This window comes from Girardinichthys multiradiatus, chromosome 8 (assembly GCF_021462225.1).
Source record: "Girardinichthys multiradiatus isolate DD_20200921_A chromosome 8, DD_fGirMul_XY1, whole genome shotgun sequence".
Classification (NCBI taxonomy): domain Eukaryota; kingdom Metazoa; phylum Chordata; class Actinopteri; order Cyprinodontiformes; family Goodeidae; genus Girardinichthys; species Girardinichthys multiradiatus.
Window position 1 is genome coordinate 9,082,194 of NC_061801.1, and position 24,773 is coordinate 9,106,966.

General features: G+C 38.3%; 2 protein-coding genes across 7 annotated transcripts in view; one reads left to right on the forward strand and one right to left on the reverse strand.

Annotated features, from left to right (window-relative positions):
• The window catches only part of rilpl1 (Rab interacting lysosomal protein-like 1), a 42,013-nt gene extending 38,249 nt beyond the window's left edge, over positions 1-3,764 (forward strand). For 5 of the 6 annotated variants that reach the window (XM_047373337.1, XM_047373331.1, XM_047373334.1 and 2 more), the window contains one exon: positions 810-3,764. In XM_047373337.1, coding sequence (XP_047229293.1) covers positions 810-942 — 133 coding nt within the window. In that variant the 3' untranslated portion in view covers positions 943-3,764. The remainder of the gene's footprint in view (positions 1-809) is intronic. The other variant, XM_047373332.1, reaches the window with a different exon arrangement.
• A 1,030-nt stretch (positions 3,765-4,794) lies between these two features.
• kmt5aa (lysine methyltransferase 5Aa) lies at positions 4,795-23,947 on the reverse strand. The gene is made up of 7 exons (XM_047373338.1): positions 23,681-23,947; positions 19,427-19,583; positions 15,845-16,136; positions 14,556-14,643; positions 12,622-12,681; positions 12,121-12,311; positions 4,795-9,516 (listed from the first exon to the last, which is right to left on the reverse strand). Exons 1-7 carry the CDS (start codon positions 23,687-23,689, stop codon positions 9,306-9,308), a joined length of 1,008 nt encoding a protein of 335 aa, XP_047229294.1. The 5' UTR covers positions 23,690-23,947; the 3' UTR covers positions 4,795-9,305.
• Positions 23,948-24,773: the final 826 nt, after the last annotated feature.

Genomic DNA, 24,773 nt, shown 5'->3' on the forward strand with positions numbered 1-24,773 from the left:
CCGGGAATCAAACCCAGGTCCCCCATTTCAAAGAGGCGGACTTACCCAGCTGCACCGTGAAGGTGCTGCACAACGTCAATGGAACAGTGGCAAATAAGGACGACCTCCAAATTTTCCAACCTCATCTCAGATCAGCAGCTAGATTAATGAAACCCTGATGCAATTGTGTGTTGAAACAGGAAGTTCCAGTGATATTAAGTGTTATTTTACAATTTGGCTCTAACGAGCATTGCACCTACAGTAGTAAATCATTATTTGTGGTCAATGTGGAGCATTTCACAGCTTTGTAAGCCCATGTTGGCAAAGTCCAAAACGTTTTTTCAATCATTTGACAGCATGAAACGTAAGATGAACACATCTTGTTTTTTTTTTATCCCTCTTACTTTAAGTCACACATTTAATTAATTTGTCACTTTTTAAGAATAGTTCCTTTTGGTCAGAATAGGGATATATTGGATTTATGTTTTCCACATTGTCTGCATGAAAAATAATTTCCATAATTTTAAGTTATGACCAAAGTAAACAACCATGACAGTCAGTTTTTTTTCCTCATGAAATTTTAACAATATATATAACTACAACTAAACCCTGGCCTAAAGGGGCCTGGAGGGGGCGACAAAGCTGAGCTGTCCAACAGCAGGTACAGAAGCAGACAGGAACAGTAACAGCACCATTTTAATGTCTTACCACAATGAATTTGCCCTTAACTCCTAACACAGCTTTAAATGTTGCTTTTATTTAACTTCAGACGTCACAAGCGTGACAATCTTGTAAACCTCCAGCTGACCTGTCCTCTCTCGTCTCTTCAGGTTTAGTTTCTTTTCACGTGACAAGCAGCGCGGCTCGCAGCAGGGCGCACAGCTCGATGCCAGCTTTGGCACATGGACACAGAGAGATGACGTGTACACGGAACAAGCCCAGGAGGCTCTGCAGCATCTGTAGGAACACTCCACATCCATCACTCCCCCCTGCACATTAAACTGCCTCTAGTGACTCATTCTGCAGACATAATGTGCTTCAAGGTGAGAGGACTTGCAGGATGAAGAGGATCTTCATGGGGAAATGCATTAAAACGTTTATTTAAACGTAAGAAGAAACTGTTGTCAGTTAGAGATTGTGATGCTTTAAAGGCAGGAATCATTTGCACCGGAGGTGGTTAATCCACACTGAAGGATGGAGAGAGGAGGTTGCAGAGGAGATGAGACATGAGTGTGCAGCAAATTTATTTAGACTGAAAAAGAAAGTTATCCAGATTGTTGTTGGTTTTATTTTTTTTATTTCGTCAAGTAGAAGGTGAAGCTGCAAGGTAAAGTTTACACTCACTTTAGTTTTACAGTTGAGCAATATTTTTTACCTTAACATTTTCTGTCACATTGGCCCCAACATGGGATCACCACCAGCATTTAGTGCATTCTGAGCAGCTCCATGGAGCAAATCAAGGCCTGAGTTGGAGAAGTTGCAGCTAATCATGATTTAAACTGTGCCTAGCGCCAGATAAAACACAACACATTTTTACAGCAGGAAACACTAAGGCCCATTTCTGCAAAGAAAACAGCATGAAGAAATAATGGTGGCGCAGTATCGAAACTAAACTAAAATACCAAAACTAATGATAGTATGACACATTTTGGGTTTATTTAGACTTCCCTTTGAGATTGTTATTAGATATAGTATCAGGAATAGCTTTTATTTTATACTTCATTGTACTCACATCCTTTTTTAACTAAGAAATTCTTAATATTATTTATTACATCACTTTAATCAATCATCCCAATTCTGATTAAAAAGCCTGAATACGTCGTAGCCTAGAGTCAGCGGATTGTTTTATTACATTAAAATAATTTATCCAAAATAGCATTGGTTTAAGCGAACTAATCATTTGGATTCATTTCACTAATGTCTTTAGACTTTATAAAATGGCTTCTTTTTTTGTTTTTTGTCCTGGTTTTTACAACAATTTAATTTCTATAAAATCTACACATGGGTACATACGTCACCCTCCACAATTATAGGCACTCCTGATATAAATTTGAAAAAAGTAAATGCAGTAAATTAAGATGCTGCATTTAATCAGTGTTACATTGTGTGCATTAGTGTTGAGATTGTGTCCCATTTAACTTTTACCATTGACTTTCTGGATGCTGCGGTATCTGGCTTTCTCGATGGCAACAGATTTTTTTATCCCAACAGACGATTAGGGAGGGCAGCCTTTTCTTTCTAACAATACATGTGAATGAATGCAAACAGCTCGAGCCTTCAACAAATTCGTGTCTAGCTTTAGCCGACAGTGTTTTCATGCAGAGCAGTTTGAACCAATAGACAAAACCTCTGGAAAAGTCGTTGAAGGACCAGTTTTTCAGTTGTGCTCTTCGCAGGTTTCATCCAAACCAGCAGCTGTATGAGTCGGTCACATGACACAGACGGACAGGGAGCTGCAGCAGCCAATACGGTCTCTCTTTAATTGTGAATCTCATTGCAAATGATGGAGACCTTGGTTGTTAGAGAAAGTCCGGTTGGTTAGATCAACAAAGCCATGTGCAGAGTCTGGAAGCTGTGGAAACGTTTCATTAAGCCGAGTTAAAAAGAAAACTGACGAGGGAAAACACAGCTGTGCAATAAATGAGTTCAACAACAGCCATATTAAGTTTTGGCTGCAGACTCTCATACGGATTGTTTAAAAATACTGTGATTTAGATGGCATCGGAACGTCTCTAGTTTTTAGTTTACCAGAACATTAACTTACCCGCTGACCATGATTTTACCTTGGTACACTATAAGACTGTCACTGCTGCATCTGACTATTCTGACACAATCACTGTAGCTTTGTTATAGAATTATTTTATGAATATTTCTGAGTTAGCACCATATAACTTTTATAAAAGAGATGAAGAATTTATGATGTTATGATTTTCTTGGCAGAAATGGGATTCCATGACAAAATGTGTTTCCTTTTTTTTGACCCATCAGGAAATTAACTTTCTGCTACCAATATCTGAACAATAATCCTCCACTAATATATTTCTGCAATTTTAATGATGCCAAATCAGTAACAGTGTATGCTGTCAACGTGCAAGCCGCCATTTAATTAATAAGTATGACATTAGCCGGTTAAACCAAAACTGCTTGTTTCCTGTCTGCTGTATTTCATGATTTCCTGCAGATGTTTGGATCTTCATGATAGACTTAGTTATTTAAAAACAGATGTCCCTCCATGGAAGTTCAAATCTATTGTGTTTTAGACCATATTTTCTGGAAGGCCTCCAGTACAAACATCTGTCAAATTCATACAGTAGATTGCTCAGAAGGAGGCTTCTAAGAAACATCAGTAAAGTTAAAGTTTGGTTTATATTTTTCATAAGTTTTCATAGTTTCTGCTTCATCAGCTGCAATAAGAAGCTGTGTGTGTTTCAATAGTAATAGCACTTTATCTTCATCTGGAATAAATTATTGTAGAAGAACAAGAATGCTCTAGCAAGGACATGGTGATAAAAGCGTGTGTGTGGTTAAAAACTTTATTTTTCACATAATTATGCCAGGAAAGATATTCCCACATGGTGGATGGTGTGTGGACAGCAGAGGGATCTGCAGGATTCAGGCATGAAGTGTTTGAAACAGTCAGACAATTAAAGGGAAATCCAGACAAAGCAGCTCGATGTTTCTCTTCTATCGTGTCTGTAAGCTGAAATGATTGAGATGTAATAAAAGCATCACGGCTGAAATTCAAACCTGCTTCCTCAGTAATAAAAGTCATTAACATGTAAAAAGTGTTATGCTTGTTTATTTGATTGTACATGCTGATTTTTATTCTATGTCTTCAAGATATGATTTATCTTTTCTTTTTACTTTAAATTTGATCAGTTTCATATTTGTAGCTAGAGGGTGAGATCTGGAAGTATCTACTTCTGTAAACTAAAGTTCTATTTATATTTATTTTATTTATATTCATCATAAAATATGCTAGGCTTCATTTTCTGGCTCTGCACTTCCATTATCAATTGTTTTACTTACAAGATGAAGGTGAGCTAAAAGAATTTGTTAAAATTGCTGCTTATTTGGGCCAGTAGAGGGCAGAACATCCAAAACATCACACCTTTAAAAACTTCCTTGTAATAGTTTTGGTATATCTATAAGTTCAGTAGGATGTTTAGTCAAGTCAAATTATATGTTGCTCTAAAGCATAAATCTTTACAATTCAACTTGCTTCAAATTCAAACGTTTACTTTATGAGAACTGACCTCATTTTCCTAGTGAGGTTAAGATCTGGGGAGTTTCTTGGTCTTAAGTCCAAAATGTCAATGTCAAGGCTTTGTTTTTTTATTTTTGGAAACTACATTTTTCCCACAGCATTGTGCTTCAATATGCAGGAAAATACACAGATCTTGACCAAACTGGGTGGATCGTTTAGAAAGTTCCTCTGTGCGCCACTTTGAAGCCCTTCCTTGTACTTCCTGCTATTTCAGTTCGTTCTTGATGTTTTTCTTAAACAGAAATGGCTTATTTGTCGCCCTTCCTGTCACAAGGACATTGTCCCAAAGTCTCTCTTTCACTTGGGGTGCAGGCACACAGCAAGAACATCAACGGATTCAGAAATCTTAAAAACATGAGTAAGAGGTCTAGTGTTTTTGACAATAATTTAGAAGATATATTTATTAGAATGGGCAATTGGTGAAGTCAGTTCCCCCACAGTTGTACTAAAACGACTTTATGCTTGAATCATGAAGTACTCTTCATCCAAACTGCATCCATTGAAAACATTTATCTCTCCTCATGAGAACAAACCAGGTGCACCAGTCCTTTTATTTGCATATTCAATCTTTATTTATGAATACTTAAACCCCAGCATTAAGATTTCTTCAGCACAACAGCAAAAATCCTGTCCTAAAACTGTGAAAAGGATCAGTTATCCCCCTTAAGGTATTTATTGCATCTGTTCCATATTTTACAAAAATGAAAACGTCATGTATTTGCTTAAAAAGATTGATATTAAAACATTTTACACAAGCATTAATCCGACTGAAATATAAGTTATGTTTACACAGGAAATGACAGTTTCTTGAAATTTCTGGACAGGCCTCCTAGTGTGGATATTGTTTGGTTCAGTGGAAATTAACCATGAATTAGAAACTGCAACGTTGGCTGAAGACTGTTAAAGATATATACATATATAAATAAGATAAAAAAGTAAGAATAAATGGATGTAATTTGAATTTATTTTATAAAAGTGTCAGAAACAGAGAAGGTCTTTGAATAAAGTTATCGCTAATACAAGAACGGCTTCCTGTATGAGCTATCAAACTTCTATGCCAAACTTTTAAGAATTTTTTTCCAACTTGTCCTTTAGCTAAAATTGAATCATAAATTTAACATTCGTCAGGAAAAACCAACGATGTAAAAGTTGAATCTTCAATTTCATATAGAAAACACATCTAACAAACCTGAATGCTACGAAGTTACAACTCAAATATTTTTTAAGTGTTAAAGTTGAACAGAAACTGGCTTTCAAATCACATATTTCCTCATATTCCAAAGTTATTTACTGAATTTGTACAAATAAAAGTAAAGTTTGCTTTTTTGAAGCTAACTAGGTAACATTCTTGCAAGATTAGATTTCCTTTAGTGGCCCAAGTTGATTCTTTTAGTAAAATAGTTTGATTTTGCATTTTACTTACAGTTAACTGTTAAACTCAGTTTCTGTTCCGTTGGCAAAGAAAGACAATATTATGCTAGGCTGTGTGTAGCTAGAATGAGAAAGAATAGCTGAGCTTACTAGAGAAAATAATAGCTTGATCTTCAAAAATTTCCTTTAAGAGTCCTGGGGTCTACCCAAGTTAAAGATCCACACCAATAATAATAGCAGTACCACTGGAGCAATAATCGACGAGTTAGAAGGAGGTAAAGCTAAGAAAAATGCAGCATCCTGCAGAAAACTGCTGTTCATTTTAATTAGCCAATGAGTAGCTTTCCAAACCATAACAATGGCTTTGTTGATTGACCAATTTGTATGTAACATATACACCCAGTTTTTTCAGTACTCCTCAAATGTGACCTAATCTGTAGCTAGAAATATTGGAACCCTAAAAACTGCAACATTTCCCTCAGTAAGTTTCATTTGCCTAAAACTGGAGACCTTTTAGTTTAATAAATAATTATAAAACAGTTTTGTTCTTGGTGTCTGAGTTGATGGTATCCAAAACTGACATTATAGTCAGTCTCATCATTTAAAACTTCTTTATAATTCAGATTAACACTTCCGATTGGGTTCAGCCATCAACCAGGAGGAATTATTGATTCATTTAAATATTTCAAATGACATTTAATATGTTTTCTAAATACATACGTATGTGGGGAAGAGAAACCCAGAATGGGCTGATATTTGAGAAAACGGTGTACCATAATATTAGCAGTTTTATATTTCCAAAGTGAAAAGACAATACTAAACAAAGCAGCTGTTAGATTATCTATGGATTTAACTTTCAAGAAGTTAAATGAAGATCAGCACTAATTTGACACTGACAGTAAATTAGTGCTAACATAACGACCTGTTATATACATTTCCTTACTAAAGATCTGCACGTAGAATAGCAAGGTCAGATGAAAATCTACACATCAGGAACGCCCCATGTATAAATCCATGGGGCTTTTATCTCACACTGACTGTATTAATCAAATTTTTAATTGTAGTTTTATTTGTATTTGATTCGATTTATTTGTACCAGCTTTTTTTAATTCGTGAAAGTCTTCCTATTGCTTCTTCCCCGTGGGAAAGTTTCCAACATGCTTTTAGTAGCAACACTTAACTTGCTGTGGGAAGAAGCGTACAGTGACTTGGGAGTGTTTTCTGTCGTATAGTTTAGTTTCACTGCTGGCAGTCGTCTCTTCAAACAAGAAAAGGACTCTGAACGCTTCGACTTCAGTACCTTCAACACTCAATGAGCCAATAACTTTTAGTCATTAAAACCAAATGTGTCCTCTATAAAACTCATTTGTCCTATCTTGTTTAAGGTCCACATCAAAAACTGATGATTCTGTTTCCAGTTAATATCTCCCTCCTCATACATCATAGCAAACTGAGTCAAACAAAAACAAAAAAACCCATGTGGACAGTTTCACAGCACCCTGGGAAAGTATCGATACCCCTTTAACCTTCACATCTTGTCACTTTACAACAAAACTTCAATTTATTTTATTGGGATTCTCTGTGAGGCACATTAGGCGCTGCTTTGAACACGTTAGTAGTGCATAATTGCGAAGCGGGAGGAAAACGAAAGATTTACAAATTGTTTTACAAATAAAAATCTAAAACAAATCTAAAAAGTAGGGTGTGGATTCATATCTAGCCCCCTTAATTCTGATTCCCTTAAATAAAATCCAGTGTAATTAAATGCCCTCACAACCAATAGTTGTTCTAGTGAACAGAATCCGCCTGAGTACAAGACAATCTCAGTACAAATCCAGCTGTTTCATGAAGGCATCGGATGTTTGTTAAGAGAACATCGGTGGACCAACGGCATGAAGACAAAGTAACATAGCAGGGAGAAAGTTGCGGAGCAGTTTAAAGCAGGGTTAGGGTATAACATTCCAAGTTTTGAACATCCTACAGAGCTCTGTTCAATCAATCAATTAAAAATGGAAAGAGTACATCACAATTCCAAACATCCAGGAAAGGAGTGCATCGATCAGATGCAGCCAAGAGACCCATGATAACTCTGGAGGAGCTGCGGAGATTAAAAGCTCCCATAGGAGAATCTATTATCAAAAGAACGTTCAGTTGCCTACTCCACAAATCTTTGCAGTTTGCCGTCAGCCACACACGAGAGACATCAAACATGTGGAAGAAGGTGCTCCAGTCAGTGAAACCAAAGTTTAATGTTTTGCCCTAAAAGCAAAATGCTGTGAAAAAAACTAACACTGCACACCACCCTGAGCACACCATGTACAGGGTGAAGCATGGTGGTGGGAGCGTCATGCTATGGGGCTGCTGAGACAGCAGTAGAGATGGGGAACCTGGTCAGAGTTGATGGAAAGATGGTTGGAGCTAAATAAAAGGCAATCCTAGAAGAAGACCTGTTAGAGGTCGGAAGAGACAGCTACCACACATCAGCAGGACAACAACCTAAAACGTACATCTACAGAGGACAATGGAACGGTTTAGATGAAAGAATATTCATCTGAATGGCCCAGTTAAAGTGCAGAACCAAATTTAGTTCCTAATCTTAGGCAAGACTTTAAAAATGAGCTACTCAGAGTTTACTTCATCCAAACTTAAAGAGCTTGGCCTTTGATCTGCATAGCTGGTAGAGACATACCCCAAAGTACTTGCAGCTGGAGTCAGAATTTATCACATAAATTCTAACAAAAGACATTAAAGTTAATTTGAATACTTTCATAATCTGCCCACGGTGTCCCTGTTTGGCTCTGCAACTAGAAAATAACTAATAATGGTAGAGCGTCTGCTACAGTATTCAGTTGAGGACGTGGCAACAGTGTTTCAGCTAAAGATCTGAAGATATTTAATCCAACACATCTTAACACACACTTGTATTCGAGCAGTTACAGCAGGAAATTCTGCAGACACCTTTATATTACTTTAACATTGATAAATTCAAATGTAAGCCTTGTCATTAATATTAAAAAATACATTATCTAAAAACAAAAAGCAAAAATATACATTCATACTTGTTATTTCAGAGTATGCATGTTGAACAAGTTTGCTTCACATTTCGACTTTTCACCAAGTTTGAAAACGTGGTTGTGTTTTCTTTTTGGTGATAAAAGCCTCCGAGATGCCAACTGAACCAGGAGTGTGGTCAACCTTTACATGCCCACTAACAGCGACAGATGGTTTCCATGACTGAAGTCCACTTGAGCAGAATATATTTTCTCCTAAAAAGACATTTTTACTTAGATCTACTGGTGCTTGTCGATCCGAAAGGGGGCTGAAAAACCATTCAGGGAAGTATTGCTAAGGTATCTAGGGCGAAAAAAGTATTATAAAAAATGCTGAGCATTAACTACCACCTGCATGCTGTAGAGGTATCGGTCCTCAGGGAGAACAAGATGTACAAAAGAAATGTGCTGCAAAACAACCAGAATGTTTCAGAGACACATATAAATAAAAGTACACAGGCCCTCTGACGATGCAGACGGACCTTAATCAAAATGCAATAGGAACCCGGTCAACCCCCACCCCATTAACTGACACCACCCAGCTTCCCTGTTACGGCAACAAAAGAGGTACACATTCTGTTTCTAAGGCATCATGTCCACTAGCTATAAGAAACACAAGTGTTGCTGACCGCTTCCTGTCAGTATTTGAGCCAGGGGTGAGCGGCGATGGAGGCTTTACTGCGGTCCCCATAGTCGTAAAGCAACTCCTCGCCTTTGTCGATCCCTCGAGAGGCGACGAGGATGAGGTGAGGGACTCCGTTGATGTCGTGGAGTTTAGTTTGGCAGTTCCCGTTTTTACTGTGGTTTATCAGCCTGCCCATTCGACCCGTCTCTTTGGTGGCGTCCACACTGCAGTGAGAGAAACAGAAAACAATCAAGTCACGTTTCAGTTAAGTCTGGAAGAAATGCATCTTTACTGCATGAACTGAACTTGACATTTTTGATTTTACAGTTTTCGTCAGACCTGACTTTTCAGTGCCTTTCATTTGATTTGCTTTACAAACTGGAAGTAAACGAACTAATGTGAAAACAAAATATGCTGGATGAGGAATATGATCAGGTTACTTACTATCAGCGTGTGATTATTATTCCTGCTGCTCTACGCATTTACGATTATCATTAGCATCATCATTATTATTTCATTTTATTTACATCATTATTTTATCTTTTTAGTTATTGTTTTCAATTTATTTTGTAATGTTTTTTTTATTTTAATCAATTATTTTTAATCAATGTTTTTACTGTTGTCATTGAACTATTCTGGAATGCCCCAAAGGTGGCGCAGTTGGTAGCACTGTTGCCTTGCAGAGAGAAGGTCCTGGGTTTAAATCCCAGTCTGGAGTCTTTCTGCATGGAGTTTGCATGTTCTCCCCCTGCATGCCTGTTCTCTACAGGTACTCCAACTTCTTCCCACAGTCCAAAAACATGACTGACGTCAATTGATTACGTTATATTGCCCTTACGCAGAAGTGTGTGTGTGCATGCATGTTTGTCCTGTGTGTGGACCCCGCCTCTTGCCTTATGACACCTGGAGATAGGCTTCTTCCACAAAGCAAGCTTATTTCTTTCAGGTCATTTGCACTATCAATTCAAAGTAATGAAACTGGTAATAATTTAATGCTGATGTGCTAAAAGATGAAGTATTTCCTCATTTTCCTTATGAAGTATGCATTGAAAACTGCATTTCTTTGTTGTCATAAATATTATGACTTTATTCTCGTAATATAACCACTTTGTTCTCATATTTAAAAAGAAAAAAATCTCTTAGACTGGTCCAAATCCTCTGTCATCCCATATAATCCAAGATTGTCGAGAAGGAATCATCAAGATATACTATCCAACAACAATTACAGATTCACTAAATTTAAAGTAGAAATACAAATGTTTCATTTGGGAGGCAAATACAGAATAGAATTTCAAATTCTCCTCCTCACATATAAAGCCCTTAATGATCTAGCTCCATCATACATCAGAGATTTGATTGTTCCATATGTTCCTAACAGAGCACTTCGTTCTCAGACTGCAGGTTTACTGGTGGTTCCTAGAGTCTCTAGAAGTAGAATGGGAGGCAGATCCTTTAGTTATCAGGCTCCTCTCCTGTGGAACCAGCTCCTAGTTTTAGTCCGTGAGGCAGACACCCTGTCTACTTTTAAGGCTAGGCTTAAAACTTTCCTTTTTGATAAAGCTTATAGTTAGAGTGGCTTAGGTTATCCTGAGCTATCTCTGTAGTTATGCTGCTATAGGCTTAGGCTGCTGGAGGACATAATGACCACTTTAACCCTCTTCGCTACATTCTCACACTACGCTCCAGTTTTGCATTATTTGCTGTTATTTCAGCTTTTAACTTTGTTTTCTCTTTTCTCTTCCTAGAAGCTACACCAGGCCTGGCTCTGTGTCTACCTGTGACACCTTTCTGGAGAGGGGAATCGTCCGAGCTTCTGCTGGCAACAACTTAATGATCACCCTCTACCGATGATCCACATAGCCCGGTCTTTCAGTGTTTAACCCTTTCTCTCTCCTAGACATAGCTATTGACTGAGCTTTTACTGTAACTAATTATATGTGCTCTCTTTCAGACTCTAACCTTGAAAACTGGCTCAGAGTTTATCTGTTCTTTCTTTCTAGATGAAACGACTAAAGGAGCTACATCCATTAACATTTACTTTTCCTTCCCATAGAAAGTACTCCTGGATCAGTGCTTCTTTGTTCTCTTTGTGTCTCTGCTCTGTTCTCTCAAACCCCCAGTCGGTCGTGGCAGATGGCCGGTCACACTGAGCCTGGTTCTGCTGGAGGTTTCTTCCTGTTAAAAGGGAGTTTTTCCTCTCCACTGTCGCTACATACATGCTCAGTATGAGGGATTGCTGCAAAGTCAACGCCAGTGACTGTCCACTGTCTTTACATGCTCATCTGGGAGGAGTGAATGCTACAAGTAACTGACTGGATGCAATCTGCTGGGTTTCCTTAGATAGAAAAACTTTTTATCCAATTTGAATAAATAACTGAATCTGACTGCACTGTTCAATGATTAGGATTAATTGGAATGTTTGTAGCCGACTTGAAATCTGTATGATTCGATTGAATTGACTTTGTGAAGCGCCTTGTGACGACATGTGAATTGGTGCTATTTAAATAAAACTGAATTTTAATATTCACTGTGTACATGAACTATCTTGCTAAGTTACTAAATCCACAATATAAAATATCTGTTTTCCTATTTTTATGAGACTGGATGAAAACCCCCTATCAAATATTTTACGTCATTTATCATAATATTGTTCTGATATAATTTTTACAGCGCCAGCTCACAGCAAATTGAGTAAAGATCATAGACCGAATATATTTGCCCGCAGCATGTAATCAGTTTCATGCAGGGTACACATTTTTGGTGTTATGGCCCCGCAGTAGTTCATGCTGTGAGTCTTAGCAAGAGGACAGATGAAATACTGATCCTACCAGTATGTTTTGCAGAGGTACTGGAAGTAGTACATGTAGCAGCCGGTGGCAGGGTTCTGAGCATATTCCGCCTCCCTCTTCTTAGCGTCGGTAATCTGAAGCAGGTCGCCGTGGTACTCCACGATGTAATCACCTTTCTGGAAACACTGAGTGGCGAACACCGCCCTCCCCTTTCCTTCTATATGCTGAACCTATGAACAAGAGGTTCTCAATGATGACACGAGACATGCAAACCTTCACATTAAGCATTAACACGTGCAAATTATGCTTCATCATCATGGTCAGCAAGAAATACTCCAAGGTTTCTCGTGTGGATCATTTCAGGGAAATATCCAAATTTAGAAAATACTTTTCTTAAATGTAAGATTGATTAAATGTGATGAATGAAAGGTTTCCTCATGAACAGGATAACAGCATCACCTGCATGAGGAAACTGTGCAAATATCTAAACAAAGCTTGAGCTTTTCTTGAGACATAAGAAAAGAGAAAATTCCCTGTTACCTCCATTCCCTCCTCGATTCCATTGGTGATCAGATCATCAATGAGCTTCTTCTGTTCCCACTGGTAAGGCAAGGTAAGACAAGTTTATTTGTATGCCACCATTTGCACAAATGGGCAGAGATAAAACATATTAAAAACATAAAATATATCAAAAGAACAATATTAAAATGATCATTTCAAACAAACATACAGATAAAGCAATATGTGACCTTTATGGTTGTAGTAAACAGTAATAAAAAAATTCCAACAGTTTCTGCACGTGAGGCTTAAGGCAGTAGCTTCCTGAACTGAGGAGCTGAGAAACTGAAACTTGCCTCCTCTTGTTTAGCTCTCGTCTCGGGGACACACAGTAAACAGGCCTCTGATGACCTGAGGGGCCCACATGGTTCATACCAGACCAGCAACTCTGACATGTATTTAGGCCAAAGACAGTTCACAGCCTAATGGACTATCAACAAGATTATGACATCTACTCGTTTACAGAGTCAGTGCAGTGATTCAAGGACTGGTCTAATTTCCTCGTCTGTCAGGACTCTGTTATGCATGAGCTGCTGCTGCTGCCTGAGTTTTTAGTTTTTGGAGAGACTTGGAGGAACAACATTACAACGATTTAACCTACTGAAAATCAAAGTGTGCAGACATTTTTATGTGACCTATTCAGATAGTAAACCTTTCATGCTGGCAATGTTCATTTTTAGGACCAAAAACAGCAACTTCTTTCATTTTTTAATTAGGTTGCAAAAAGTTATGACCCATTCACTCTTGGATATTTTGGACACATTGACTGCAGTGGAATGTTGTTCAAGAGGTGACAAAAAACTAAAGTTAAAAGTCATCAACACAAATACTGTAAGAGTTATGCTCCATAATCTGAGCGAGGGGGGTCACGTGATTTTAAATAGAAGTGGCCCAGAAATGGGGCCACTTGAGGGACCCCTTTGTGATCTTTAATTATTGAATGAGGCAAAACAGTCCCTGATCAAATCAAATCTAATTTATTTATAAAGCACATTTAAAAACAACAGGTTGTTACCAAAGTGCTGAACAATAAAAGGAATGAGCACAGAAAAGACTAACTAAAAAACAAGCTTAGAAAATAATAATATAATAATAACAATAAGCATAGAACACAGAACAATAAAATACTAAGACAACTAACACTGGTTTAAATGTTAGAGACAATAGATGTGTTTTTAAAACAGATTTAAAACAGGAAGTGAAGAAGGGAGGGGAGACTATTCCATAGTTTAGGAGCCACAACTGAACACGAGATCTCCTCTAAGCTTCAACCTAGTTTTTAGGACAACTAGAAGCAGCTGATCAGATGATCTAAGGGCCTGAAGAGCAACTTAAGGTTGCAGTAAGTTGGATAAATATATGGGTGCAAAGCCATTTAGGCATTTGTAAGTAAACAGGTGATTTTTAAAGTCTATTCTGAGTCCCACAGGGAGCGAGTGAAGGGAGAATAAAACCAGTAAAATGTGTTCAAACCTACGAGTTCCAGTTAAGAGCCGAGTCGCAGCATTTTTGGATAAGCTGGAGGCGAGAAAGGGAGACCCAACTGGCCCCAACATAAAGTGCATGGTATTAAAAAGAACAGCTTGAGGCAATGATTTAAGAAAAATATTTGTTTTTCTCTGATTTGATAGTGGTTTGATAAAATTTCCAACACGCTTTCAACATGATAAAAGAAACTTGTATTTTCTCCATCTTCCATTTGCGCTCAGCTGATGAAAAGGTACACGACGTCACTGACAAGGAAAAGACTTTCCTCTCTCACAGACAAACATTAACACACACTGGAATGACTCCCATTCAAAACAACCTGAGCTGGAAGTGTTTAAATTTCTTCTACTATGCTGGACAGGCATTGAAATGGATGTAGCAAAGACTAATCCCTGGTTTAGTTTAGAGTCAAAGCAGCATCTCCTTACCTTGAGTTCTGTTTTACTTTTCCTTGAGCTCCGTCTTATTGGATAGAAGTCAGTAACTTTTCGGTTCTGAGAGTTTTTCCCTCCTTCCCTTTAGGGAAAAATGAAAAATACAAAAAGATCAATGGTTTGCCATCCACTATCACATTGTTTACATTGTATATACATGTTATTTTTAGCACAAGAAAGGACAACATTACCTTTGCTCACAACTCATTGCTCTTGGCTGGCTAAAACTGAACAGAGTAACAAAAAAAAGCTCAACTGCTCTCAAGCTCAGAGTTTGTAGGTTTGTAGGTCACAGCAACTACTGGAATATTTAAGGAGAAACCCATGATTGGATTAAAGAGCAGAAACATTAACTGATTGATGAGCGTGTTGTTTGGCCATTTGAGTAGAGAGTGACCAATTAATCTAGCAATTCATAGGGTAAACGTTGCCATTTAACACATTTTTGGATGAGTTGTTAGGTCTCCTGAACCTTTCCTGTACTTACAAAGCAGATCGCCATTTTATTTATTTTAAAATAAGTTTTTATAAGTAAAAATGATTTATAAATCTAGTCCAAGTTTGAAGTGTCTAAAAATGGCAGTTTTCATTCTTAAGGTGGTCCTGATTTGCTGAATTTTGGAACTAGAGTTGATCAAATGCGGTGCAAATTTCTTTAAAAATAGCGGTAAAATAGTCCCTAATTTTAGCATTTCATAGGAATATTTTCTTACAATTCTAAATCATCCCTGCCTGGAAATCTTAAAAGGTGATTTAAAAAAAAAAAAAAAATATATATATATATATATATATATATATATATATATATATTAATAATAATAATAACTTGGCCACCACCCCCCAACTCCTTGTGCCGACCCGGTAGGATGATGCCTGAGGCGGTGAGCCATATTATCCAATTTAAAATCCACCACTACTAAATGCAGCTGTTGTACTTATTTGGCACAAGGTCATTTGGATTTTTAGCCCATGCATTTGTTTATTTTAAGCACATTTTACCCTCAGAGTTGCCGTCATCACAAACAATGCCAATGTTCTGGGAAGAACTACCCAACCTTTCCATTTCCACTTCAGCTCATGATGCATTCACTGAATCTCTTAAGCTTGTTTTACTGCAAATTATTTGCTTTGAAAAAAAAAACCCAAAAAAAAAAACAGACCCAATTTTAAACAGAGATGAGCTTACAATGATGGAACTGATCAGGAGTTTTACAGGACTAAGGTATTTCATTAGTACTACTGACGGTATGACATTCAATGCGCTATAAGCAGAGCATACATACGTTCTCCTCGTGAATTTCTTCCCCATGACTTTGGCCCGGGCCCCTCTCCTCTGTTTTCCGTGGAGCGTGCTGCCATTGTTGTTACCGTGGAGTGAAGCGTGAGATAAGCTGTTACCGAGGGGCATGGGGAACTCGTGAGGCGGGCGAAGGCAGGTCTGAGTGCAGAAGAGCGGTGGAAAGGACGGCAGCTCGGTGGACCGGCAAGGCGAACGCTGGCTGTAGCTGCTACCTGTCGCTGTCAAATCCAGTTTCGGGTCTCTAAGCGTGGTGCCGATGGGATCCGTTGTCCTGCCTGGGAGGAACAGAGACAGAGTGGATGAAGACCAACATGTTGCTGTTGTTTTGTTCCAAACTTGTTCTTCCAGGTCAACTGATTCCAACTTTTACAAAACAAAAATAAATATAATCATAATTCAATTCAAAAATACTTTATTAATCCCAAAGGGAAATTAAATGTTGTTATAGCTCATATTATGTAGGTTTCTTCAAAGAGCCGTATGTATATTTAAGTATGTAGTGGTCTGTTTGTTCTTACGATGTCTATAATAATTATTCACCCCTCTCTGATTTTTCATTTAAAAAAAAAAGATTTTTACAATTTAATATAACTCATTAAATTCTAATAATACAGGTCCTTCTCAAAATATTAGCATATTGTGATAAAGTTCATTATTTTCCATAATGTCATGATGAAAATTTAACATTCATATATTTTAGATTCATTGCACACTAACTGAAATATTTCAGGTCTTTTATTGTCTTAATACGGATGATTTTGGCATACAGCTCATGAAAACCCAAAATTCCTATCTCACAAAATTAGCATATCATTAAAAGGGTCTCTAAACGAGCTATGAACCTAATCATCTGAATCAACGAGTTAACTCTAAACACCTGCAAAAGATTCCTGAGGCCTTTAAAACTCCCAGCCTGGTTCATCACTAAAAACCCCAATCATGGGTAAGACTGCCGACCTGACTGCTGTCCAGAAGGCCACTATTGACACCCTCAAGCAAGAGGGTAAGACACAGAAAGAAATTTCTGAACGAATAGGCTGTTCCCAGAGTGCTGTATCAAGGCACCTCAGTGGGAAGTCTGTGGGAAGGAAAAAGTGTGGCAGAAAACGCTGCACAACGAGAAGAGGTGACCGGACCCTGAGGAAGATTGTGGAGAAGGGCCGATTCCAGACCTTGGGGGACCTGCGGAAGCAGTGGACTGAGTCTGGAGTAGAAACATCCAGAGCCACCGTGCACAGGCGTGTGCAGGAAATGGGCTACAGGTGCCGCATTCCCCAGGTCAAGCCACTTTTGAACCAGAAACAGCGGCAGAAGCGCCTGACCTGGGCTACAGAGAAGCAGCACTGGACTGTTGCTCAGTGGTCCAAAGTACTTTTTTCGGATGAAAGCAAATTCTGCATGTCATTCGGAAATCAAGGTGCCAGAGTCTGGAGGAAGACTGGGGAGAAGGAAATGCCAAAATGCCAGAAGTCCAGTGTCAAGTACCCACAGTCAGTGATGGTCTGGGGTGCCGTGTCAGCTGCTGGTGTTGGTCCACTGTGTTTTATCAAGGGCAGGGTCAATGCAGCTAGCTATCAGGAGATTTTGGAGCACTTCATGCTTCCATCTGCTGAAAAGCTTTATGGAGAAGATTTCATTTTTCAGCACGACCTGGCACCTGCTCACAGTGCCAGAACCACTGGTAAATGGTTTACTGACCATGGTATCACTGTGCTCAATTGGCCTGCCAACTCTCCTGACCTGAACCCCATAGAGAATCTGTGGGATATTGTGAAGAGAACGTCGAGAGACTCAAGACCCAACACTCTGGATGAGCTAAAGGCCGCTATCGAAGCATCCTGGACCTCCATAAGACCTCAGCAGTGCCACAGGCTGATTGCCTCCATGTCACACCGCATTGAAGCAGTCATTTCTGCAAAAGGATTCCCAACCAAGTATTGAGTGCATAACTGTACATGATTATTTGAAGGTTGACGTTTTTTGTATTAAAAACACTTTTCTTTTATTGGTCGGATGAAATATGCTAATTTTGTGAGATAGGAATTTTGGGTTTTCATGAGCTGTATGCCAAAATCATCCGTATTAAGACAATAAAAGACCTGAAATATTTCAGTTAGTGTGCAATGAATCTAAAATATATGAATGTTAAATTTTCATCATGACATTATGGAAAATAATGAACTTTATCACAATATGCTAATATTTTGAGAAGGACCTGTATATTTATTGTATAAATATTTCTCCCCTTCAGATCATTATTTAGTAGATTTATCGTTGGTTGCAATCACAGCACTAAGCCTGTGTGGAAATATCTCAAACAGGCTGGCACATCTGGGCACTGTAGTTTTTCTCCATTCTTCCTTAGAAAACAGCTCATACTCTGTCTGGTTGCTCTGGGGTCCAACATGAACAGCTCTTTTCAAGTCCAGCCACAAGCACTAAATAGGATTAAGATCTGGACTTTGATTAGGCCACTCCAGAACATTCACCTGCTTGTCTTGGAACCATTTCTGTGTAGCTTGTGCTGTATGCTTGAGGTTGTTGTCTTGATGGAAGATAGATCTTGTTTAAGATCGTGGTTCTTTGGCCAAGTCAGATTGTCCTACATTATTTGGAAATATTTTTCTGCATTATCTTCCTCTCTACCTTTACCAGCCTTTCAGAGCCCGCTGTTGAGAAGAATTCCCAGAGTATGATGCTGCCACCACCATACTTCATGGTTTGTTTCTGAAGATGCGCAGTACTAGCCAAACATCGCCTGTTAAATGAGGACCGATAAGCAAAAATTTTGTCTCAACAGGCAAAAGAACCTTCTTCTTTGAGTCTCCCAAGTGTCTTCGGGTGAATTTCAAGCTAAATTGCAAAAAGTCTAGTGAAGAACCAAGACACCAGTTGTTAAGGTAAACTCTCTCCCATCTGAGCCATTGAAGCTTTTAACACCTTTAGAGTGGTTGTAGGTGTCTTGGTGGCCTTCCTCACCTCGCCCGGTCACTCAGTGTGTGAGGGCGACCAGCTCTAGGCATATTTGACAAGTGCCATACTCTTTCCATTTCTTAACGATGGATTAAGCTAAAACCTTTGAGATATCCATTATGTAGGAACCTTTCTGTGAGCCATCTCCTGACTTATGGCCAGTGATCGATTCTCTGAGTGGTTTGGAACGTTATTTTGTGTTCATGTTATATCTGCAGCAAGAACACTGATGATCCAGAGCCTGGAACTCCCAGACACAATAGTTTTAATATTACAATCACTTCACTCAACAGGTCTCAGGGAATCTCCATTTCACTTAGTGTGATTCTGCTGGCAACAACTTTATATATATATCTATATAGATATATAGATAGATAGATATAGATATCTAGATATATATATATCTATATATATAGATATATATATATATATATATTTTAGTTGATGTATATTTTTTGTAAATTCTATTGAGAATAAGTTTGTTTACAAAAGCTGAAACATCCACAGGTGTGAATACTTTATAGGCATGTAACATGTGAAAGCTCATCAGCATGAAACCAGGCTGCAGGACCACAGTGAAAAAGATGCCGACCCTCTGCCTGACTTGGAACGTCGTGCTGCGGGATGCAAACAGTAGAGCACATCCCCTCCTGAGTCAACCTGATGCTCGTCTTCTCATCATGAACCGCTGATTTGGACTTGGTGCAGCAGGTTAACACCGTCACAGAGTGAGGGCTGCAGACAATTTCCTGTGAAAGAAGAGTCAATTAGTGCTTCAAAATGTTCATGCAATGGACAATAAGGTCAAATAACAGGAGTAAAACACTGTCACCTCAAATTCTGAACACTTTAGCCAAAATGGGAAAAATATTGTCCCTGTCGACTCAATTCTAATGGACATTAGAGTTTCTTTGAATATGTTTCTTTAGTTTGGAATGACTTAAAATCAGTTTACTAGAAGACTACAGGTTTAAAGCACAAACCCTCAGTTGTGCAATTAATGATCCACCATCCATATTGGATGAGGGTTTAAAACTTAAGGGGTCTCTGGGGTAGCGGACCATATATGGAGGTGTCTGGTGTTCAATTTCTGGTTCTTTTTCCTTCATTCTCTGCCTCCTTTCCAGTCAACTAACTGTAAATAACAGCCAATCGTGCAACAAAATGCTAAAAAAAATAGTTTTCTTTCACAAATATAGATTATCGTTATGTCTCGAACTGAACAAGGAAGTGGTATATATTACAGGTTATTGTCAAACCATTACAGAGAATGAGAGAAGTTTTTAGTCCAAGCGAGAAAGGCCATTTTGGTTGGCAACATTAAACTAAATTCATCAAAGAATGAAAGAGAAAGAAACTGAGAGCAATCAAGTCACCATCAGGGATCAGCTTCCTGTCCATAGTTAAAATGGCAGGAAAAGGTTTTCTCCATGACATCTACTTCATTCAAGAACTGTCTCCCATGATCAGATCATGAGTCAACCACAAAAGATTCACTCAGCAAATGCAAAGAGTTCACAATAAGGAGCACAAACATTCATAGCCTCTGAAACCTGATAAAAGACAATTAAAACAGGACCTTAAAACCAAGCTGCACCAGCAGAGACAAGCTGTTTCACCAGCATGAACAAGATGTAGAAGTTTCAGCAGGAACATCTGAAGAAAGTGTCATGGCGCAGGCATGCAAGGTTTCCAGTAGCACCAGATCAGTATCATTTATTCATAATCTAACAGAAGCAGGATTGGTTCGAGAGTCTACAGGTAAACACTGGCTGCTCTGCTCTGAAGGTGTGCTGCAATACAGCTCTGCAACCCAGGTGCACTACAGCCCCAGACAAACTGCTAGAGCAAAGGTTCATAAAGAAGTGTAATATTCTGCGAGTGAGTCACCCGATCGGACCCTGGTTGGACTGCATTCCACTCGGTGAAAACAAAACCACAGACGAAAAAGTCCACAAATGAAGAACTGTAAACAGCCAGAGTGAAGCCCTGATAAAACCGCTCAAACAAGGACGAGAGTTATATGACAATGTTCCAGATTTCAGCCACTGTCTGCAGTGGATTCTTAACAAACCAGTAACAAACCTCACTAAATCGTGTTAACTTCCTATTTGCACTGAAGAATCTACGACCCAGCAGTTATCCTGCACTGAAGTCTGCAGCTCGGTTTCATTTTGACTGCTTGTTTTGCCAGATGCTGCAGTGGAGCACACGGCCCAAAGTGAAAACAAAACTGACTAAATAATGCTTCTAGAGGGTGAAACGATACTCTTTATATTCAGAACCATTTAAGAAAATCCTCTGTATGGTCCATTTTCCCCCAAACACAAAGTTAGAATCAGCTACTGCCTTTCTTGCAACATTCTGGATTAGGGTAACTTTATAATGTAAAATAGTGAATTTACTTGCACTGAGTGCTAGTAATTTATTTCCTGTGGCTATACCTAGAGGAGCAATCAAAATGCTTTATCTGCTGTTAAACTGCCATTTAATAAAATAAAAAGATGCGCCAAACAGGCTTTTCTTGGCCCGTTTCTGATTTTCTTTAGGTCTGACCTATTGGTTTCTATTTTTTATTCTGACTATAACACAGGTATAGCTAGTCATATTGAATTTAGCAGAAAATTAAGGAATTAAAATTTCCTTCGATCCCCTTTAATTCATCAATGGATATGTTCATAAGCTTTTATTTATTTTTTTAAGATCATTTTTGCAGAACCAGTGGCCTTTATTTTGGTTATTTCAAAGTCTAATGCTACACAATAATAATAATAATAATAATAAATACATTTATTTGTATAGCGCTTTCAGTCAAAGTATAAAAAGACTGGCAAGAGTACATATAACTTCAAAGCAAAGGCACTCAAATTAAGGATAAAAATAAAAAAAATTAAAAAGTAAATATAACAATAAAAAGGTTACAGCTTTTGGACAGAAAAAGGTGGAAGTTGTTAGTTTTGATGCATTTGATGACTCAGGAAAATAAAAATTGGATTCTTCTGTATCTGACCTACCGATCACAATCAGAGCTTATCAAGGTAATTATCGGATTCTGATCTCTGGTGGATTTCCAGGTGTATGTTTAACAAAATGGGATTTACTAGTTTGTTTTTTGTTCAGTTGAATTCATTAGTAGTTGTAGACTATGGTAATAATCATGTCTGCCACCTTTTCATTAGCTTAAAACATTTATTACCAGAGATCCCCTTTTTTATGTGGCTGAGGAAAACAAAGAAATGCTGCGTATTTAGCTTCACAAATGAATCCGTGACGTTAATAGTGATAGATTCCACCTGAGGACAGCCAAAAAGATCATAGGATTTCTTCCTTTCACAAGGTATACACACAGCCTGAAACCAAGAAAAGCCTGCTTCCACCATTCTTGTGGAAGATGGGACCAATTGACCCAAACTGCAATGTTCTGTAACAGGGTTCTTCCATAAGCTGTCAGACCCCTGAACACACATTTCCATAGCCCAATACCCCCAACCACACACACCTGACTGTGCTCTTACAATGTGAATAAAAATGATAAAAACCTGCACCCTTTCCACATATCTGCTCTATGTTTACTGGTAAGTGTGTCTATTTAAACTGTTTATGGGTTACTGTTATATGTATATTGCATGCTAACTTGTTCATTACTATGGTGGACCAAACACTGAAAACGCTGATGTTTCCCCAAACATTTTCAATCCATCAATGCATTAACCAACACCTAATGTCATGTTTATGCACTTTTCTGAGATTAACAAAAAAAAGATCAAATAATCATTAAGGATATATCCTTAGATGAAAAAATGCTGAAAATCTTGAAAATCTTGTCAATTTCCAGTTGGATTCCAAACTACTACCTCTACTAAAGGATCTGATGCACATTTACTTTTTCAGAATACAAAAAAAAATCTGAGTAGGCAGCTCAAACTTAAAGAAAACCAAAAATCTATATAAGCCAGGGAGATGGACTCCTTCATGCACCTGGAGGTCATATAGGACAACATTCAGTACCACTGCGTGCCCTGTATGAAGCAGAGCTACAACAGAATCCAGTGGAACTCCTAAAATTCAAATGAATAGGCGTATGGTTTGAGAGAGTTCGATGTAGAAATGTAGGTAGAAAATTTGACCTTTTTTTTTGTTGAACATAAATGTCCGTCTTCTGTAAGCTGAGTCAACTGATTCTTCACTCCTATCTTGAGAGACATCCTGTCTAATTTATGGGGTTCACTTTTATCAATCTGAAACTGCCCAACACTATTTGCAGTGAACAACCCAAACTGTTTATGAGGTGATTTCTTAATAAATAAAGTGAATATTAAAACAGAGCTTTTTAATAGCTCTTTAGAAAGCCTGTCCAGTTGGTATGGGAGGGGCTCGGGAGACGGGAACACGCTGGATCCACACCCACTTGCTCCACTCAGCCGACCAGTCCCTTTAAATCCGTAGCAGAGGTACAAACAGGCCCGCTGGTCCTCATCTAATGCTTCAATCAACTCCAAATAAGGCTTGTTTCATCGTTAAATTCGGAAACACTTTAAAAATGGAAATGCGTATTCCGTTGGCCCTGTTAAACACCATAAATTGTGGTTATGTCTCCAGCTGACAAGCATGTAGAGGTCGTAACTCACTAGCCGTTAGCACTCTAACAAAAAGCTCTCATCTCCAGCTACTGTAACTACACAAACTTATTCTAAAAATACGATTAAACTACACGGTTATCTCTTGTATAGCTTATAGAAGACCAACAGATATTATCCGAACTCTGGATACCTTTTCACCAACATTTTCCCACTTTGGCTAGCTTTGTCTAAGCTCTTTTATGTGATGCCCAAACAAGCAAACTTACCCCGTTCATGTCCGAGGTGTTTCGTGGCTTCCCTTCTCGTCTTTCGGCTCACGGGGTGGGGGGGGGCACAGATACCCGCTAAAAAGCTAGCCTCAGCCCACCCCCACAGCCCGTGATCTCCTGACACAACCACACAGGTCCACGATCTCCTAATGCACTCCTGCTGTACGGGGAATTGACAGCAGCTCAATCGATGCAGCCTCCACAGCCCCACTCCGCCATGTTCCTCTGTGTGTGGAAATGAATGAGGAGGCGGAACGTTTGCGCCCCCTGTGGGTCTGCAGTGACAATGTCCGTGTGTTTGGAAAAGCGTTTGTTTACGTCTCAAACTTCATTTTTACATCACAGCATTTTAATTGTTTCTTCTGTAGCTTTATTTTCTACATGAGTTCCACAGTTTTCGTTATTGTTTTTTTTTTGCAATACAATATTTTAAACTGTTTTAAATGTAATTACTTAAGCTGCAAACCATGACGAACATAAATGAAAAGAAAACAAAGAATGTGTAACTTGGAAAAGTAGAACAAATATACATAAACAAAACAAAAAGTGATGAACTTATACATGTATTGACAAAATCTAAAATAGAATACCATTAAATAATTTGACAAAGGCTACTTAAATACTGTCTGTTAAGCAATTACATAAAAAAATAAAAATGATACTGCACCTTTTACTTCTGAAATGTTGATATACAGGTCCTTCTCAAAATATTAGCATATTGTGATAAAGTTCATTATTTTCCATAATGTCATGATGAAAATTTAACATTCATATATTTTAGATTCATTGCACACTAACTGAAATATTTCAGGTCTTTTATTGTCTTAATACGGATGATTTTGGCATACAGCTCATGAAAACCCAAAATTCCTATCTCACAAAATTAGCATATTTCATCCGACCAATAAAAGAAAAGTGTTTTTAATACAAAAAACATCAACCTTCAAATAATCATGTACAGTTATGCACTCAATACTTGGTCGGGAATCCTTTGGCAGAAATGACTGCTTCAATGTGGCGTGGCATGGAGGCAATCAGCCTGTGGCACTGCTGAGGTCTTATGGAGGCCCAGGATGCTTCGATAGCAGCC